At 43.9% G+C, this 17,810-nt stretch overlaps 1 protein-coding gene across 2 annotated transcripts in view; it reads left to right on the forward strand.

The window, feature by feature from the left end:
• Positions 1 to 17,810, forward strand: part of EPHB1 (EPH receptor B1) — a 423,264-nt gene that overhangs the window by 369,533 nt on the left and 35,921 nt on the right. For both annotated transcript variants that reach the window (XM_046646736.1, XM_046646744.1), the window contains exon 12: positions 6,034 to 6,249. In XM_046646736.1, coding sequence (XP_046502692.1) covers positions 6,034 to 6,249 — 216 coding nt within the window. The remainder of the gene's footprint in view (positions 1 to 6,033; positions 6,250 to 17,810) is intronic.

Raw genomic sequence — 17,810 nt, forward strand, 5'->3', positions numbered from 1 at the left:
TAGTGACAGGCCCACCCAGAACCAAGGGAGGAAAGAGTCCCCACTGTTTGCTGGGGGACAGCAACCCGATGTCTTCTTACACATAAGGGGTGGGAGATCCTCTTATGTCCATCTTAGAGAATGCAACCTGCCGCAGAGGTCCCTGCCCCCGAGGACCTTAGCGTTCAAAGCTTGCAGCCATCATCTGCCTAGATTATGCTTTTTGTTTCCAAGCGTGGACTATAGAGGTGTCACATAAAGGAGAACTGAAATCTTCCTCTCTCAGAGGAGAGAGAATTTATCTCTTAGTGGAGAATGAGGAATTTGCAAGGCAGGTAGGGGAGCGGGCAGGCAGGCTGCTAGAACAATGGAACAGTGTGTTCAAAGGCCACAGGAAGCTGGCCTATTTGGTAATCTGTCGGCAGCTGCATGGTGGCTCCAAGGCTCAGAGGCAGAGCTTGGGGGCTGCAGTGAGGAAGGGTAGCTGGGGGACTTGTCTAGAAGCTGCATTTGCACATTTGAAGCTACCTTTGCAGGGCGAGCACACGCTTTTTCCCTCATCTGAGTCATTAGGCAGCAGTGCTTGATTTTGATGGGGTGGGGGTACCACTGATGTAGACTATGGGGCTCTGTGCTTTGCCTGGTACAGCCTCCTGGAGCCTATGGGTTACGCCTTATATTTTGAAACCCCAGTACCTAGCACAGTGAGCACCTGGCAAATGCTAGTTGAATGAAAGACATGAATAACCATTTCTGGGGCAAAAGCGTCCAGGAGTGGCAGGAGAGATGTAGTCATCCTGAGTGTACATGGTCTCCTGTCCTTGTTGCCAGACCTCTCGTGTCAGAGCAGAGTATGGACCATGCTTTCCTGGGGGCTTTCATTCGTGCTCATAGATCTCATGCAGACAGCCAAATAAAAGTAAGTAGGAGACAATGTTAGAAGAAAAAGTATTTTCTGGAACCAGCCTCCGGTCCCTCTCAGGAGTCATTTATTTTCTACAAGTCACCTGTCTGTACTTCACAGAGGAGTCATAATATGATCAGACTCTCTTCCTGGAGCATGCAGAGGAGCGGGGATTCATTCTCAGGGGCCTATGGAAAGTCAAGCCCCACACCGTTGCTCTGCACAGGGCTATTTGCATTCAGGACCCAGGACAAGGGGGCATGTTGGACACCAGTATTTTTCATGATGATGGGACCTGGGCAGTGATAGAAAAGCTAGAGGTGAGAGAGGGGCCCAGGAAAACAGGAGAAAGGACAGCGAGAAAAGAGCGGCCAGAGCCAGCGGTGCCAGGAGGAGAGGGGAAATGAAGCGTTTCTGACTCCTTGCACGGCATGGAGGCAGGTAATCTATAAATCTAATTTCAGCCTTACTACCAAACCCTGGAGCATAGCAACATTAATTGATGTATCTGCTGCTTGATAAAATCGAAAAGTAGGTCATCAGTTCAGTTCTGCAGGGTCCATCTTCTGGGAAGTGGTATAATTTTAGGATCACCATTCAGAGAAGAAAGGAAAAGCCTTAGTCCTCAATTTGTGCAACTGTTTCCTTCCCTCTGACTGGTCCTTTCACACCGGACGTGGAGCCTTTGGAGAGTGGCTGCAGCTCCAGCTCTGGGTCGGTGTCTGAAAGGCTCTGGGCATCGGGGATCCAGTGAGCATATCGGATATAGCTTCTCACAGCCCACTCACTGCCCCTCTCCCATGGCAGGACTTAGAATCCCTCACATTCTGGAGGAATTGGAAGCATCATTATTCTTCAACCACATCTTCAGTAGGTTCATTATTATCCATTTTTTTAAATGTCTGTGCCATGGATTTGTAGCACAAGAATCCATAATTATTTACTTCTTGGCATTCAAATTCGGGGGACTTAATCTGGTGGCCCTTCTATAATCTTAGGCACAACCCCTGACGCCGTCATCAATGTTCCATGCCATAGCCAAGAAGGTCAATATGCTCCATAAGGCCTCTGTGCCTAAAGTTTGGCCTTGTGGTTGCTACTGGCTCATTCACAGATGGTCATAACTGGAAGACTCTTGGAAATCGCTGAGCAATGTCAAATGGAGACATTTGCATCAAAGAAGCTCATTCATGCCTGAAGCTGGACGATAGCAACCCAGATGTCAGGAAGAGAACACCAGATTGGAAGTCCTGAGACCAAGGGTCTGCTTTGGGCTCTGCTATGAGTCACCCTGTGGCCTTAAGCAAATCTGTTAAGTCGATTTCCCAATCTATAAACTAAAGGCATTGAGCTGGATGATCTTGAAAGGTCTCTTTCAGTTAAAAAAAAAACCTATGATTCATTCTCTTCAAACAAATCAAATAAGGGTTTCATTTCCTGAAGTGGATTTGTCACTGAAAGTTGAAATACCTAAATCCTTCCTATCTAATAAAAGGGCCAGCAAGTGGCTTCAGTGAATTTGCAGAAAAGCAATTTCAGCAAAAAGCACTTCATGAAGGGAAGAAAGTCTAAATCATTTCACCTGGGCCTGCCTGTATTTCTTCTCTGTGCTGTGTTGTTACCGTGTGCTCAGCATGGAGCCAGGCCCTCTCTGAAAGTCACTAAGAAATCTATTTTTTTTCTATCTTGTTTATCTTTGTGGGCCAATGTTCATATCTCTGGAAGTTCTTCTTGGAGAGTTATACCAATGAACTGAACATAAAACACTTGAACATATCGGAAAATCTTAATATGGTCATATCTTTTAAGTTTCACCAAAACTTTGAACTTGCCAGGTATGACCCTGTCTTATCATGCTATGTGATTCCCATGCAAATGCTGAAGAAAATGTGTTGCTCATTGCAGAGTAAGCATATTCCAATGGAAGAGGCACTGGATAGGAGTTAAAAGATTCAGAGAAGAGTAGCATATTTGTGGTACACTTGTCTCTACTTTCTATTTCTATGACCATGGCAGCCATCATTAATCAAAGCTTATCCATAGCCTTCTTCTACACACAGTGTTGGAGGCAGCCATTACCAATTGATCAGAGATGGAAAGTCAGTGGAGAAGCAATTTGCTGTTCTGGACTTAGATTCTTTTTTTTTTTTTTTTAAAGATTGGCACCTGAGCTAAAATCTATTACCAATCTTCTTTTCTGTTTCTTTTTCTTTTTCTTCTTCTTCTCCCCAAAACCACCTGGCACACAGTTGTATATTCTAGTTGTAGAACCTTCTGGTTGTGCTCTGTGGGACGCGTCCTCAGCATGGCTTGATGAGCAGTGCTATATCCGCGCCTAGGATCCAAACCAGTGAAACCCTGGGCCGCCAAAGCGGAGCCTGCGAACTTAACCACTTGACCACAGGGCCGGCCCCTGGACTTAGATTCTTAATATGAATCAAAACCACCCAGAGCGATTTCAGGCTGATCACTTAAACTTTCTGGAGTTCCTTTATCCTCTCTACAAAAGCAATATACTATTGCCTGCCTCGCCTACTCCACAGGACCAGTTTTAAGGATCAAAAGATATTTCTGTAAAGTATGACTTGCCATTCAAAAGTCAAGCAATGGAAGAAATCAGTGTTTGTTGATTAATTGATCCAAACTTCAGGCCTGCATCATTAGCTCCTGACCATCCATTACTACAGTTGGGGTGGGGGTACTATCACAGGTGCCAACCTGTTGAGCTTAGAATGCACTGTGAACTAAGTTCTCCCAGGGTAATGATCCTAGGATGTCTCCCGCACACACCCAGGAGGCTATGAAGAACCCAAGTTTCTGGCCCCAGGTGTCCTCTGTCTCTCTCACCAGGCATCTGAGGTATGTGGGAGAGCTGATTTGTGAGGCATATGGCCTTGCTGATAATACCAGCGATCATTGCTGCGTCTTAGTATTCGTGGGGCACTGAGCTAAGCCCCTTCACACCTATTATCACATTTTACCTCACCAAAATTCTAGGAAGCGTGGATACTATGTTCTTGTTTTGTGGATGTGGAAATCACTGCTCTGGAGGTTAAATAACTTGCCTGATGCCATGCAACCAGTGAGCGGCAGAGCCTGGATCCAAGCGGTCTGTGTGGCTCCAAAGCCGGGACTTTTAACCACTTCTTGGCCTTTGTTGGCCCCAGAAACTATAAGGATGACTGATCTAAATATTCAAACAAATCAGACAATAAAGCGGCTCTGTGAAGTCTTGAATAACTTAAAGTGGAAGCATAGACACACTGCTGCCCACGCTTTCAACACTGCTCCTCTCAGAGTTGTTCAGTCACCACCAGTGCCCCCCCAACATCTATCTACCAGTGGGCTTCTTTAGGGAGATACTCGTTTTTAACCACATTGTTGTCATTGTTAGAATTTTCGGTTGGTGTTTTCTCTAATAAACAGGGTATTTTTATAGCAGCTCTTTTATTTTTCCTTACTTATGCTTTTGCGGGAATGCATTCATAAATGATGTGTCCACACATATTTAGGTGAGATGATGCATAGGAGTGTAGCATATACTATCTCACATATAGTAGGTGCTCAATAAATGAGAGCTCCTCACACTATTTATGCTTTCTGCATTTCACATGGGAACACTGGGGCAGAGGAGGTGACTGCTTTGCCCAGGGCCTGTGTTCAGCAGTAACTGGAGTAGACCCAGGGAGACCCGCCTACTCCGACCTCTCCTTCAATCAGAGCATCTCAGTGCCTGGTCCAGGCTCTACTTACAGAATACAACTCATAGCCCTTTGGCGAGCAGCTGGGGCTGGACTAGATGGGAAAAGGTGTTCTTGGCAACCTGGCCCAGGGTCCACTAATCTAACCAGTGGGTGCAGAGCCAAGACCCAGAGGTTTGGGGGAGGCAGAAGGAGGCACAGATTCATTCACTGAAGAGTCTGTCATCTAACCCTGGAAGAGGGCACCCATGCAAGAAACTGTGATTGCAGAGAAGGAAGCACTTCAGGTTGGCATGAGAGGGAGCAGTCACAGCTCCCATTCACTAGAAGGGTCCATGTTCCAGACGCTGGGTGTGCACTTCCCCTGACCACCAATCCCTATGAGGTAGGTGTGGTTATCCCAATGTCAAGGTTGACAGCCCTGGTAGCACGCAAGGAAGACACCTTAAATGTTTATTTCTGGAAATAGGAAGAGATGTCTAGGTCATTCATTCCACATGTGCTTATTGAGCTCTTTCTATCGACATTAAAGTTCTCAGCACTGGGAATACTGTGGTGACCACAGAAGAGAGAGTTCTTGTCTCAAAGAGCTTAGAGTCAAGCAGCAGAGACAGACAGACACACAGACACATACACACATGCACGCACACACACATGCATGCACACACACAGGCAGCTAAAACTTATGATATGTGCTGAGAAGAAAACTAAGAGCATGCACTGACAGGTAGTAGTAAGAAAGCGCTAATTACAGTTGGGGGAGGGGACTGGTTACAGAGACATCCTCTCCAAGGAAGTGAAGTTTAAGTGGAGACCTGAAGGGCAGGTAAGTTTGGATTGTGGGGAAAAAACAGAGGGAATGGCATGTGTAAGGACCCTAAGGCAGGAAGAGCTTGGCTTGGGAAGGGATTGAAAGGTCACCAATCATTGTGGCTTTAGCACAGGAGTGAGGGATAAAGTAGCATAAGGTGAGGCAGTAGATGATTCCGTGGGGTCTTGTGGGCCATGCGAAGAAGTTCGCAGCTTTTCCTTAATGCAATGGGAGGCTAATAGAGAGCTTTAGCCAGGGAGTGACATGACCTGATTTATGTCTTATAAAGATGGCTCTAACTCCCATGTAGAGAATGGATTGTGGGGGCAGGGCAGCTGCAGGGAGGCTGTTACAGGTGATGGATGAGAATGACTTGGTTAGAATGGTGGCAGTGGAGACAGAGAGAAGTGGATGGGTTTGAAATGTAATTTGGAGATGAAATCAACAGGGTTTGGCAAGGAGAAGAGAGCAGAGCATTCAAGGAGAGGGATGAAGATAGGATTTGGGGCGGGAGGAGGCAGTGAGTGGCTTGGCCTGGCACTGACAGAGGCTGACAAGCAGTGGGGCCATGGCACCTCAGCTTCTGTTTAACCACTGAAGCCCATCTTGATCTCGATGCCCTTTCTGTCTTATTACAGCAAAATGATGGACAGTTCACGGTGATCCAGCTGGTAGGGATGCTCAGGGGCATCGCCGCGGGGATGAAGTACCTGGCCGAGATGAACTATGTGCACCGGGACCTGGCTGCTAGAAACATTCTTGTCAACAGTAACCTGGTGTGCAAGGTGTCTGACTTTGGCCTTTCCCGCTACCTCCAGGATGACACCTCAGATCCCACCTATACCAGCTCCTTGGTGAGTCTTTCTTGGCGTTCTCAGGTAAAAGCGTGGCATGAGTAAAGGTGGCTGCACATGGCTGGGGACCCATGGCAGGGCAGACTGGGAGGGACTGGGACCTGAACTCGTCTCTCCACTGGGGGAGTCAGGTGCTGGGTGGACCATCCATTGGCCAAGAGAAACAATAGCAGCTGGTTGTCCACATAAGCATTTGGGCAGAGGCTGTGAGGAAGGGTCGGTGTCTCCTCCGAAGCCATGATGTTCCTTGGATATTTTGGAACAGATGGTTTGGGGGAATCCAAACAGTTGGACAGTAGCATCAGAGACATCTGTCAGCAGGGAGCAGGTTCCAGTTGGGTTGGGCACTGTGGTACCAGGTAGACTCTTTGTCCCCTTCTCTCCCTCTCCATTGCTTCCCGATAGCTTCAAGTACCATCTACATGATGAGTCCTCTTAAACTTGTATTTCCTGCTCAGCCTCCCACTCCATAGCCCAAGCTACTCTAATCATCGGTGTCCAACCCCCTAGTTCACACAATTCCATTTAGAACTTCCACAGGTCCAAAACAAAGCTCTAGGCTTACTCTCTGGTTTCCTCTCCCCAGTCTCTCCATCTCAGTGGTTCACCACTCAACTAATGACTGAAACCTAGGAATCAGCCTTGATTTCTCTCTGTGCCTCACCATTCCTGTCCAATCCCTCAGCCACTCCTATAGGTTCCTATAAAACCTGCCCCTTCTTTCCATCTCTACTGTCCCACTCTGTTCCAAAGCACCCTTCTCTTTCACCTGGACTGTTACCGCAGCTCCTTAACTAGTCTCATGGTTTCGTTTTGTCTCCTTATATCCATTCTCAACAGCATCCAAAGTGATTGATTTCTTACCTACCTATATTCTTTCAACTTGCAATACATGATTATTATAAAAATGAAAACAATACAGAGAAGAGGAAAAGAATAACTGAGAAACTGCCATTCCCTTGAAGCAGGAGTCAGTAAACTTTTCCTAAAGGGCCACGTAGTAAATATTTTAGGCTTTGCTGGCCCAGAGGCAAAATAGAGGATATTCCTCTATTTAAAATGTAACCATTTAAAATGTAACCCTTTAAAAGATACAAACACCATTCTTAGCTCCTGGGCTGCAGGAAACCAGATGACCAAGCAGAGTTGGTGCTGTTTACCAACCCCTGTCGTGAAGCATTACTTTCAGTTAAATGTGTCTCCTTTCACATTTTTCTCTTTGTTCAAAATTTTGAACTTTTTAGTTTATAAAAATGGGGTCATACTATGCCTGTGACTCTGTGTCCTGCGTGTCTCGAGCTTTCTTACTGTCAGGTTACTGTCCTGAGAGTTTGTAAGCATTCACACCCCACCAGGAATGTATGGTGCGTCTTGCAACATCCTCACGAGCACTGGAAGTGATCAATCCTTACAAATTTGCTAATCCAAAGATGAAAAATGAGACCTCATTTTGTTTTCATTTGCATTTTCAGCTCACTGCTAGCGATTTTACTGTCTTTTTACACAGGTACTGGGATGCATGCTTCCTCTTCTGTTCATTATCTGTACATGTTTTTAACTATTTTCCATTGGGTTGTTTGCTGGTTTCTTAGAAATTTACAGAAAGTTTTTTATATTACCGATGTTAACCCTTTGTCTGCCAAATGCGATACAATTAATTACCCCTCCTCCTTTTTTGTACAAAAAAATACAACTCTTTTTTTGTATTCAAAAGAATACAATTGTTCTTTTGATATTGCTTATGATATCCTTTGGCTTTCAAAAGTGGTTAATATTCATTTAGTCAAAAATAGCTATCTGTTATTCTATGTCTTCTTGGATTTTCTGGTTTATTTTAAAAGTTTTCCTCACTCCAAGGTTATAAAATGCTTTTTAAAGTTTCCTGTACTATTTTGTTTGGGTTTTTGTTCTATGTTTAAATATTTAGTACACCTGAAATTTATTTCTTTTTCCCAAGATTTTATTTTGAAAAATTTCAAGCATACAGAGCACTTGATAGAATTTCACAGAGCACAACCATATACTCACCACGTATATTCCAGAATTAAGATCTTGCTTTGTTTGCTTGTCATATAACTCCCCATCTAATCATCCCTCTGTCCATTCACCACTCCATCCTATGTGGTTGCCGCATTTCCAGGTAAGTTGCAGACATCAGTACGTATCACCCCTGAACACGTCAGTGTACGTGTCTTTAACTAGAGTTAAACATTTGTTTACATTCTTTTTTTTTCCTTAAGGTAAAATTTGCATATAAGAAATGCACAAGTCTTAAGTGTACATTTACAGAGTTTTAACAAATGCATAAAACTGTGTAACCCAAACTCCTATCAAGACGTAGAACCCTGTCGTCACAGCAGGAAGTTCCCTCACGTCCCTCCCCAGTCAATTCTCAGCCTGACCCCACCCCGGAGGCAACTGCTGTTCTGATTTTTTCTTCGACCATGGGTTTTATTTTACCTGTTCTAGAACTTCACGTGACTGGAATCATACATATTTTGTGTTCTTGGTGTCTGGCTGCTGTCACTCAGCATCCTGTTTGTGAGACTCATTCTTGGCGTGTGTGCCTCAGTAGTTTGCTCCTATTTATTGTAATAGTCCATGGTTTATTTACCCATTTTCTTGTTGATAGATCCCCAGAGCTGTTCTTGAATTTGGTTTTGAATATGTATTAGGGCGTATATTCTTACCCTGTTTCATCCAGGTGAATAGATAACTATGGAACACCACTTATTAAATATATTATCCATCTTTTATTAAATCACATGTCATCTTTGTCATATATTAAGTCCCTTATATGAATTATGTTTTGATTCTCAATTCTGGACCATTGACCTATTTGTTGATTCTTGTGCCCAACTATATTGTTCTGATTATGATAACTTTAAGGAAAGTTTTACTATTTGGGTAAACTAAGTTATCCTTCATAAGAAAAAACAGTTCTTGACTGTTATCAGACACCTTTTCATTTAAGGACAATTTAAAATGACTTTATCAAGCCCCAAAACATGCACATACAGAATACCCTCATGTTTGGATTTTGAATGAACTCTGTTGCTACCTTTGGGTGGACTCACATTCCGATGACCTTGAGTCACCTCAGTCATGATGTGAGCCAAATACACAATTTGTGTATGCCTTAGGTAAGATATTTCCCAAATTATTTTTCTGTACACATCATGTAGATCATTTGTTGTGATTTTGTGTTTCTTCTAAATAGCAACGCTTATAAACTCCTAGACCTAAGAGCTTTCAGGATCTTTCACAGTCATATGTTCACCTGCCTCACCATATTTATCATATTATTCCTCCACATTTTGCCTTTTATTCCAAATAGAGAACATTATAATGTTTGCTGATTAAACACTTTGTTTCAAAAATTACAATTTATTCACATGAAAAGTATTTATTGAGCATCTACTGTGTGCCAATATTGGACTACAAGCTAGGGTCACAATCCTGATCAAAAAGAGACATCACTGGGCCAGCCCCAGTCGGCTAGTGGTTAAGTTTGGTGCGCTCCACTTCAGCAGCCTGGGTTCGGTTCCAGGGTGTAGACCTACACCACTTGTTGGTTAGTGGCCATGCTGTGGTGGTGGCTCAGATAAAAGGGAAAAAAGAGGAAGATTGGCAATGGATGTTAGCTCAGAGCGAATCTTCCTCAGCAAAAAGAAAAAAAAAGAAATAATTTCTTTTCTCACATCACTCACAACTTAATGAGGAAAGAGGACATTAATAAGACATATACACAAATAAGTGCATAATTACCAGTTGAGAGAAGAGCCACTGTGTTCTGTGAGAGCATGAATAGAACAATAAATAACAAAGCAGTTTGACTTTATCTGGGAGAATTAAAGAGGGCATCCAGAGGAGGAGATGGTACTCCAACAGAGATTTGAAGAATAAGTCACCCAAATGAATGGGGCAGGTTAGGGCACTGAGAGAGAGAGAAGCAGCACATACAAAGGCCCTGTGGTAAGAGGGAAAATGGAATATTAGAGGAGCTGAGAGAGGACCCCTGTGCTGGGAATTTGGAGAAAGAGGGGGAAAGTGGCCAAGGAGGTCAGCAGCAGTTACATCATGCAGGGCCTTCTAGAGCCTTGTGATGGAATTTACAGCCTCAAAGTACTAGCAAGTCATTCAAGGGCTGTGAGTGTGTGGATACGTGTGTGTGCACACAGATGCACACACATGACCCAATGGTGATGGATTTTCATTTTAGAAAAATAACCTGGCTTTTTCTCTTGCCAACCCCTTCCAATCTCTTCCCTTCCCTTCCTTAAAAACAAAACAAAACAAAATACTTCTTTGGCTTTCTTCCTTCTTTTTTTTTCACCAGAAAGCCATTTGGCAGGCCCAATCAAAGTAGACATCCTGAGCAAGGGAGACAAGCCCTCGCAGGGATGGAGACCCACATGTGAGGGGATTGGCAGCCCGCAAGAGTGGGAAATTAACTTTATAAGGGAGATTGAGAAATATATTGAAGATAATGGGAGATGTTGGAAAAGGAGGTACAAATATGCAAAGCATATTTGCTGGAATGAATTATGTGGTATTGAATCGGAATTGGAGGTATTGGTATGAACTTGTAGTTTTCAATAGAGAGATAAAGAAATAAATATAGGGTTAGAGAGCCTCAAATCAATGACACTCATGTAGCAAAGAGTACACCTGGCACTCAGATCCTGGATTCTATAGTCCCTTCTACACTAAAAGCAATCAGAACTTATTAGAGTAATGACCCTTTCCAGGGCCTGGGCAGGGAAAGTACAAGATGAGCATGGTATATCTGTTTGTGTCCAAAAGTAAGAAAGTACTCAAAGAATGATGGGGACATGTCAAAAGAAGACAACACTGAGCTTGAAGGGACTCCCAATGTCCAAATACGGGATAATTTGAGCTTCAAAATATATAATGATAGTAACAGATTACAACCTATTGACTAAGATAGGAATTATTGAGTCCACACTGATATGAATATAAATGAATAAATAAATGGAGAGAAGAGAAAGCTTTTCCCAATAGTGGAAAGAATGATATTATTAGAAAGTCACTATTTGGCAACCATCAAATTAATAATTAGATCAGATAAGAAACATTAATGGATGCTAAAAGTTGGGGTGAAATTGGGGAAAGAAATAGGATTTTACATAGCCTTAAAGCATCTCCCTACAAAATATTTATTACAAAGGGGAAGAATGTAAGTTTACAGAGAAGTTTGTCAAACACCATCTGAATCAAGTGTTTTAAGTTCATACTACGAATCACAGGACAAGTGGACATTGTGTGCCACTTAGTAGGATGCAAGGAAAAGAACATAAGCATTTGAGATACTCTGTTCAAAATGTATAAGCCAGGTACCATCATGAGGAGACATTAGACTAACTAAAATTAACGTACATTCTATTCAATGCCTGGCCTATGATCTTCAAAAGTTTCAAGGACATGAAAGTCAGGGAGACTGAGCAACTGTTCCAGATTGAAGGGGATTCCAGAGGCAGGTGTGATAACCAGGTAACACGTGGGATCCTTAATAGGGTCTTTCTGGGACAGTTGTTGAGAGTCGGAATGGAGTTTCTGGGTGAGGAGTGTACAGACATTCTTTGTAGTGTTCTTGCAACTTTTGTAGAGAGTTGAAACTATCTCAAAATAAACTATTTTTTAAAAACACTTACCCTGCTTGCAGTGTGGAGTTTGGGTGGGAGAGGCAATAGAAGCAGGAAGATGTGTCCAGGGGCTCTGAGACAGTGGGAGTGAATGGAGCCCAGAGGGTTCGGGGAGCACCCTGGAAAGGACTTGCTGATGGATGTTGCTTAGGGATGAGGGTGACAGAGGTCCAAGAGTGACACCCAGTATCAGACCCATGCCTCTGAATGGATGATGTTGCCATTCTCTGAGAGTGGGGATGCTGGAAAGGTACTAGTTGGAACAGTAGAAGGGTTGGGGAGTGGACTGTAGGTTTAGTTTAGAATGGTGTTTCTCAAAGTTAGAAGAGTATCAGATTCATCTAGAGAGCTAATAAGGAGCATGGAGGCACAGATTCACTGAGGTAGAATAGAGTCCAGGTCTTTCCATTGTGACCATGATTTCCCAGGAAATTCTGACACCTACAGAATTTTGAAAGGTATTTGTTTAGAACATTTTGATTTTTATGTGCTAGTAGGGTATCTAAGCAGAGCTACTGAGTAGGCAGCTGGAGACGTGGGTTTGGCACATGGAGGAGAAGTCCAAATGAAGATGTATATTTAGGAGTCATTGGCATAAAGGCAGGAATCAAAACAGTGGGTGTAAATGTACTTGACTTGGGAGAGAGTAGAGTGGGCAAGAGGCCTCATTCTGAGCATGACGGAGCCCTCCATTTACCAATACAGGTGTATATAAAGTAGGAGCTGTGGAAGTCCAATTGTGCCTTTCCTCCAGAGAGGCAATTACTAAGAATTTGCTGAAACTCCTACCCCGTCACTTTGCAGACAAGAGATCCATGGCCCAGAGTGGTGAACTGAGTTCCCCCAGTCATATAGCCTGTTAGTGCAGCTGGGCCCTCGGTCTAGCTCTCCAGACTCCGAGCCTGGTGACAGGGCACTACGGCTCCCTATCTGGCCCCACAGTGTGCTGGACCCCTTGCCCAACTTTGGTCATTTGTGATGTCCCAGAAAGTTTGTTTCTCTGTCTTTATTTTTTCCCCTTTTGCTTACAAAGGCCCAATAAAGGACTGACTTTGTATCCAAGCCAGCTGTCATCTTTGCCAACTCGCTCTGCTGGCCTTTGGGCCTTTGGGTGACAGATTCCAAGGGATCTTGAATCTCTCCCCACCCCATCTTCAGGCAGAGGCGAGCAGGCTATTAACTTTATCTATTGATTTTTCAGCTCTTGCTTCTTTACATTTTTTTCTTGGTTACTCTAGAACTTATATATATAATTTTTTTTTTAATTTCAATCTGCTTAGGGTTAATATTGTACCACTTTATATAAAATGTAGAAACAACAACAAAATCAAAACATATAGTCCATTTACCACCCTACTCCTGCTGCCCTTTATGTTATAATTGTCATATGTGTTATGTCTATGTACATTAAAAGTCCCAGAAGACAATCTGACAGTTTTTCCTTTAAGCAGTCATATGTAATACATAAGAGGAAAATGTTTTGTTTTAACTCAACATAGTGACCATTTCTCTTGCTTTTTGTTCATTCTGGAAGATCCAATTTGCTCTTTGGCATCATTCCTTCTGTCTGAAGAACTTCCTTTCTTATTTCTTGTAATGCAGGTCTTCGAACAACAAATTCTCTTAATTTTCCTTTATCAGAGAAATGTCTATATGTTTTCATTCATTCCTGAAAGACATTTTTGCTGGATATACAGTTCCAGCTTTATAGGTTACTTTTTTTCTTTAAGCACTTTAAACATGTTGTGTCATTGTCTTCTGGTTGCTGTGGTTTCTGATGAAAAGTCCTCAGTTATTTGGATCATTGTTCCAGTGTGTGCATGTGTGTGTGTACATATATATATATATATATACGCTGTGTGATTTTTCTCTAGCAGCTTTCAAGATGTTCTCATTATCTTTGGTTTTTAGCTTTATTATGATGTATGATGTGCCTGGATATGCTTTTTTCCACCAATTTATCCTGTTTGAAATTTTCTAAGGTTCTTAATTCTGTAAATTTATGTCTTTCACTATTATTTGGGAAGTTTTCAGCCACAATTCTTCAATTATTATTTCCCACCCCTTTTTCTCTCCTTCTAGGACAACAGTTACCTATTTGTAGTACTTTTGAAATTGTTCCACAGGTTCTTGGGGCTCTGTTCACTATTTTCCCCAATTTTTTCCCTTTCTTCCTCAGATCTATCTTTAACTTCATTGATTCTTTCATTTGCCATCTCCGTTCTGCTAAAAAAAAAAAAAAAAAGGCCCTGTATTGATTTTTTTCTGATATTGTATCTTTTTCTCTACAATTTCTTATTAATTTTTCTTTTATACTTTCTAATTCTCAGCCGAAATGTCTTATTTTTTTATTCATTCTAAGCATATTTTTCTTTACTTTATTGAGCATAGCTGCAATAGCAGCTTTAAAGTCTGGGTCGTCTTGGGGTTGGCATCTTTTTTTTCTGGTGAAAACGGGTTACATTTCTCTAGCTCTTTGTGTGTCTAGTAGTTTTGGATTATACACATTGTGACTGTTATGATGTAGAGACTCTGAATTCTGTTACATTGATCCAAAGAGTGTTGATGTTTTCGGTTTAGCAGTGAATTAACTTGTTACACTCAACCTGCAAACTCGGTCATGTGTGCAGTAGGCAACAGTTCAGATTTCAGTGCTTGTGGTTTTCAGTCCGTCTCATACATGCATGGTTCAAGGGTCAGCCAGAGAATTGGGAAAACCCAGAAGTTGGGATTCCCTTTCCCTGGTTCTCATTTCCAGAGATCCTCCCCAACTCTGCAGCAGCCCTGATTATCTTCCCTTGGTTCCTCCAGCCAGACAGAGGGTGGGTTTTTCAGTGGGAGTTTTAGCCACGAGAGCTGACTGCCCTCAGGACAAAACTGCAGGACGTAAAGTTCACCTCCGCGCTGTTCAGTCGGTGAAACCTTCAGGTTGCTTTTCCTTTCTTTTCTTTTTTCTTATTTTCTGTCCTTTCCTCTTCTCTTGTATTTGTTGTTATTTGCTGAAGAGTCCGTCTGTTAGCAGCATACGTCTCCCACCAGAAGTGGAGCCCTCCGCTTATTACCCGTGATCAGCAATTCCCTAACACAGTCCTTAAGACACTCTACTCCATCTTCATTCCCCTATTCCATGCAGTTCTTTCAGGATCTCTTTAACATCATCATCTTCTAATACATCTTGTTTTACTCTGTTAGTGAAGACCTCATTAAGAGCTATTAAAGTTCTCTAGGTTTTCCTACCAGGCCCTCAGCCTTCATCTCTCATTCTGTCTTAATTCACCACCATACTTTTCTGCAGGTCTTCTTTCTCTATTTTAAATTGCTATTTCTAGCCCCAGGAGCATTTCCTTCCCACCAGGCTCCCAGAATAATGAACAGATAGAATTTGTTCTTTTGTGCTTTCTTATGATTGGAATAAACCCACTAAAGTAGGGAGGAGGGAGGAGTTCTGAATTGCTCCCACTGTTCCATCTTTTATGAGATAAATGAGCTGGGCTGGGCTCTAACACCTGTACCATTTACACAGTGCTCTTTTTGGCAGGTATATTTCTGAATACTGTTGTGGGTGTTCAAATCAACAGTCCCATGTGCCTTAGTTTGTTCAGGCAGCTGTAACAAATACCGGAGACTGAGTGGCTTGAACAACAGACGTTTATTTCTCGCAGTTCCGGAGGCTCAAAGTCCAAGTCAAGGTGCTGGCAGACTTAGTTCCTGGTAAGAGCCCTCTTACTGGTTTGCAGGTGGCCGCCTTCTCCCGCATCCGTGCATAGTAGAGAGAGAGAGGGCTCTGGTCTCTCTTCCTCAACCTATGAGGACACCAGTCCCATCATGGGGGTCCCACCATCATGACCTCATCTCAACCTAATCACCTCCCAAAGGCCCCGCCTCCGGATACTATCACACTGGGGGTTAGGGCTTCAGCATATACATTTCAGGAGGACCAGAGCATTCAGTCTGTAACACCATGCTTGTGTCATAGACTAGGTCTCAATGTCTGACTTCACAGGTCACATTCTGGTAATTACTGGTCCTGTCTCCTGTTACCAAGAGAAAAAAGAGGCACACACATACCAGGAAAGGTGCCACGTGTTTGATTAAGTCTTTGCATCATGGGCTCAAACACACATTCACAAATCTGGTCTGCCACCCATAGCCACTCCCACGGGTGGACAGAGCCCCAGTAGAATTCCATAAATCTCTGGATGGCAGCTTTCTGCTGGTTAAGTCAAAAGCTCTACTCCAGCATGGATTGCTTGCTCTTCTGATCAGTAAGAAAAGGCCACATCCAGTCCCTTTGTGAGCAAAATCTTCCCTTCTTAGTATTCAGCCACGTTCCTTCTGCTAAAGTAGTGTCAACGTTCCCATCCTCCAGAGCCCCAGGCTGTCTCTCTAAGAAGTCTCTGGCCTTGCTCTGCCTTCCCGCAGCCCTGCTCTCTGCAGGCCTCCCTGTTTTAAATGAACTGCACTCCGTCTTCAAGGTGCCTCTGATCTCCCTCAGCCCCTTCTCCTTCGCTCCTCCTGCGGTGGTGTCCTCTTGTCTCAGGCCCCAGCTCCTCCCACACCCTGGCTTTCTGGGCTTCTGAGACTCACCTCCTTCCCAGCCCATCAGTTCCTCCTCCTCCTTGCTGTCTCTCTTCTAAGGTCTGCTGACGTTCTCTGCCCTGCTCTGTCCCCCTCTGTGAACTTCAAACAGAGCTGTTTCCGGGGCATCGGCCCCTCCTGGTGGGAGGCAGGAACCATCTTCTCAGGCGATTTGCCAGCTGTGCCCTTGTCCTTTCTTGATCTTCGTTCCCATGCCAGTTCTTCCTCACATGCTGCGCTGCCTCTTCTGCCCCTCATTTCCCACACGGACTGCCTGGACTGGCTCAGGGACGGCTCAGCTGTTCCACTTCCTTTAGAATCCTCCCCATCTGCGTCAGACTCATTTCCTGCAAGGCTCTGGGACCCTGGGCATGGAGGGTCCATCCTCCCTGTGGGACTAGGGACAGCCTCTCCCCGAGGGCAATCTCTGCGAGTACCTGACCCCATGGCTCATCCTGCTGGGGGCGTCAGGCCTGCCCCTCACAGGCTCTGCAGAGGCCCTTACTCTCCTGTGATGAATTTCAGCCATCCCAGGTCACCATGGATGCATGACCCTAGCCTCATCCTCCCCCATTATTCCTCTGAATCATTGTCTCAGCTGTGGCCTCCATCCTCACCGTGTTTCCAGGAGAGAGCAAGAATTCTAGCCACGATCGATTCCACGCTGATATCTGGAGCGCCTTTCCTTTCACAAAAAAAAATTGACCTTCATTCCATGATATGATGCTGCCCATGTGAGCCCTGTCGTCCCACCTGGGAAGGTGGAGAAAAGACCCTCTCTAGAATTCTCTCCCCATCTGGTGTGGCAAAATAGTTCTTTGACGTGGTGGGAAGAATACAGGACTCGGATTCAAACTATGCTCTGTAGATTTGACCTGAAGTCTCCTCATCCATGAAATGGGATTTGTGGGAATTTGTAAGACCCCATGTGATAAACTAGAAGCAACCCCCAGTCCAAGTCCTGCTCCGGTCACAGCTTATGTGATGGCTGTGGATGCTGCACAAGTGCTCACCCACCTCTCAGAGCCCACAGCCCAGCACAAGACATGCTCAGGGGTACATTTTCAAGGCTAACTGGCAAAAAGGATCTTATAACTTTCCCTATTCCTAGTCACTCCAAAGCAGAAAACAATAGAGCAGAGAGCCTCCAGAAGCCCAGGCAAAGCTGATAGTCACAAAGGAAAATTGAGGGTGTTTTTGACAGGATCACCATGGAAGAATTTTGAAGAAAACGTCTCAGGAGAGAGCAGGGGAAAGGCAGCTAAGATTATTGTGTCCATTGAAACCATGGTTCTCACACTCCACTGTGTCCCAGAC

This window comes from Equus quagga, chromosome 1 (assembly GCF_021613505.1).
Source record: "Equus quagga isolate Etosha38 chromosome 1, UCLA_HA_Equagga_1.0, whole genome shotgun sequence".
Taxonomy (NCBI): domain Eukaryota; kingdom Metazoa; phylum Chordata; class Mammalia; order Perissodactyla; family Equidae; genus Equus; species Equus quagga.